General features: G+C 43.2%; 1 protein-coding gene across 1 annotated transcript; it reads right to left on the minus strand.

Annotated features, from left to right (window-relative positions):
• Positions 1-389: 389 nt before the first annotated feature.
• On the minus strand, positions 390-3,006 carry LOC138909318 (uncharacterized). The gene is made up of 4 exons (XM_070200503.1): positions 2,668-3,006; positions 1,834-1,841; positions 785-1,169; positions 390-683 (listed from the first exon to the last, which is right to left on the minus strand). Exons 1-4 carry the CDS (start codon positions 3,004-3,006, stop codon positions 390-392), a joined length of 1,026 nt encoding a protein of 341 aa, XP_070056604.1.
• Positions 3,007-3,272: the final 266 nt, after the last annotated feature.

Here is a 3,272-nt window from a genome sequence, read left to right on the forward strand (position 1 = left end):
TCAAGCCAAAAGAACCGAGAAACCTCCGAATCCAAATTCGGACATACGCCTAAGTCCAAAATTACCATTTGGACCTAACAGAACCATCAAAACTCCAATCTGAGGTCAAATACACAAAAGTCAAACTTCATCAACACTTCCAACTTAAGCTTTCAAACTAGGAACTAAGTATTCCAATTCAATCCAAAACCTCACTGAAACCAAACCAATCATCCTCGCAAGTCATATAACAACAAATACACATACGGGGCACATCAAATAGGGGAATGGGGCTCAAATACACAAAATAATTGGCCGGGTCATGACATTCTCCCACTCTTAAACAAATATTTGTCCTCGAACGAGTCTAGAATCATACCTGAAGTGACGAAAAAGTGAGGATATCTGCTTCACATATCATGATCGGTCTCCCAAGTTGCCTCTTCGACCGGTTGACCTCTGCACTGAACCTTCACCGATGCAATATTCTTCAACCTCAGCTTGTGAACCTGCCTATCCAAGTTAGCCATTGGCTTTTCTTCATAAGTCAAAACCTTGTCCAACTGCCCAGAAATGAAATCTAACACATGTGTCATATCCCTATAGTACTTTTGGAGCATGAAAGCGTGAAACACTATATGAACTCCCGATAAGCTAGGTGGTAAAGCAAGAATGTAAGCCACCTCACCCACTCTCTCCAAGGCCTTAAATAGACCAATACACCAAGGGCTCAACTTGCCCTTCCACCCGAAAGTCATCATATCATTAATGGGAAAAACTCTATGTAGAACCTTCTCATATATACCTCATCACGAGCCTTCCTGTCTGCATAACTCTTTTGCTTGGACTGTGTTGTACGAAGCCGCTCTTGAATGAATTTTACCTTCTCCAAAGCATCCCGAACTAGATAAGTGCCCAACAAACTAGCCTCCCCATGCTCAAACCAACCCATTCTTGAACAACATCGCCTCCCATATAAGGCCTCATAAGGAGCTATCTGGATATTCGACTGATAGTTATTGTTGTAGGCGAACTCTGCTAACGGTAGAAACTGATCTCCCTGGCCCCCAAAATCAATGACACATGCTCTCAATGAGTCCTCCAAATTAGAATAGTACGCTTGGACTACCTGTCCGTCGGGATATGGAATGTCGTACTCAGCTCGACCTGTGTGCCCAACCGACGCTGAACTGCTATCCAAAAATACAAAGTGAACTGAGTGCCTCGATACGAGATAATAGACACGAGCATACCATAAAGGCGAATAATATCTCTAAGATAATCCGAGCCAGCTGCTCTGAAGTATAGGTAGTCATGACTGGAATGAATTGTACAGACTTGGTCAGTCTGTCTACAATGACCCACACCGCATCAAATCTCCTCAAGGTCCGTGGAAGCCCAACTACAAAATCCATAGTGATACGCTCTCACTTCCACTCGGGTATATCAAGCCTTTGAAGCAAACCACTAGGTCTTTGATGCTCGTACTTCACCTGCTGACAGTTCAAACACCGTGCAACATACTCAACAATATCCTTCTTCATCCTCCACCACCAATAATGCTACCTCAAATCGCAGTACATCTTCGCGGCACATGGAATACCACAAACTATGGGACTCCTCAAGAATCAACTCTCGCAATCCATCCACATTAGGCACACAATCTTGCCATGAAGCCTCAATACCCCATCAACACCCATAGTCACCTCCTTTACCCATATTAGATCTTCCTGAAAGGAGAAGGAAGGCTGGAATGCCAATAGGCATTTATTATTGAATTCACCCGACCCCTGACTCATTGTACTAGTTACTGCTATAGCTAGTGTTGTATTGGTGTATTGCTAGTGAACTTACAGAGCGAGCTGTAAAGGTAGAAAAAAATAGATCAATCAAGAGATAGTGGTTATAAGAAAGGACGGATGAGTGACGATTGGCCGAGGGGCCCTTGGGCCTAAGGGAATAGATTGTAGCTGGGTACAAATAGGCAGGGAATAGATTGTAGGTGACACATGGTTGTACTGTTCAGCTTTGGGCTGGAGACTGACGATTGACTGAGCGTGCTTTGGCAGATCGTGGTGGCATCACCATGATGCACCGTGTCCCTAAGGACAAGCAAATATGGATCATCATACTAACGCGCCTTGATGCGCTCAAATAAGAATGACTATGATACAACACAAGCAAGAACCCTATCGGGCTCCTAAATATCCAACCTCACGAACCTGTTGTCCAAGGCCTCAACATCCAAAGCTAACGATCTCTCCCCAGCTGGGATAAAGCAAGACTACCTATGCTCTTCCTCTTCCTACTCAAAGCATCGACCACCATATTGGCCTTTCCCGAATGATAAAGAATGGTGAAATCATAGTTAAATCCTTCTGTCTCAATAACTGTTGGAGACTCTTGTGATCCGTGAACACCTCTCAAGATTCACCATAAAGATAGTGCCTTCAAATTTTGAGCACGTGAACAATGGTTGCTAACTCCAAATCATGTACTGGGTAGTTCTTCTTATGGGGTATCAACTGATGCGAAGAATAAGCAACACCCTACCATCCTGCATTAACACACACCTAATGTCGATCCATGAAGCATCATAATAGACTGTATAAGAACCTGATCCTAAAAGAATAACCAAAACTGGAATTGTAGTTAAGGCTGTCTTGAGCTTCTAAAAGCTTTCCTCACACTCATCAGACCACCTGACTGGGCACCTTTCTTTGTCAATCTAGTCAATGGGGCTGCTATAGTTGAAAACCCCTCCACAAAATGATGATAATACCCAGCCAACACAAGGAAACTCCAGATCTCAGTAGTGGTAGAAGGTTTAGGCCAACTCTGAACTAACTCAATCTTCTTCGGATCTACCTTAATCATCTCGTTGGACACCACGTGAACCAAGAATGCAACAGAGTCTAACCAAAACTCACACTTGGAGAATTTAGAATATAGCTTTTTCTCCCTCAAAGTTTGAAGCACGATCCTCAAGTGCTGCTCGTGCTCCTCCCGGATGCGAGAATACTCCATTTTATAATCAATGAAGACAATAATGAAGGAATCTAAATAAGCCTAAAACAAGTTGTTCATCAAGTGAATGAATTGATGGGGCATTGGTCAGCCCAAAAAACATCACCAAGAACTCGTAATGCCCATAACGGGTCATGTAAGCCGTCTTAGGAATATCTTAAGCCTTGATCTTCAACTGATGATACTCGGATCTCAAGACAATCTTCAAGAATACCATAGCACCCTGAAGTTGATCAAATAAATCATCATTACGCGATAGTGGATAC

Source organism: Nicotiana tomentosiformis, chromosome 1, assembly GCF_000390325.3.
Source record: "Nicotiana tomentosiformis chromosome 1, ASM39032v3, whole genome shotgun sequence".
NCBI classification, from domain to species: Eukaryota; Viridiplantae; Streptophyta; class Magnoliopsida; order Solanales; family Solanaceae; genus Nicotiana; species Nicotiana tomentosiformis.

Excerpts from the sequence above, each read along its gene's own strand:
- LOC138909318 (XM_070200503.1), bottom strand. The coding sequence starts at position 3,006 with ATGGAGTATTCTCGCATCCGGGAGGAGCACGAGCAGCACTTGAGGATC. Across the intron at positions 684-784 it reads ACAGGAAGGCTCGTGATGAG|GCCTTGGAGAGAGTGGGTGA; the intron begins GTATATATGAGA and ends GGTCTATTTAAG.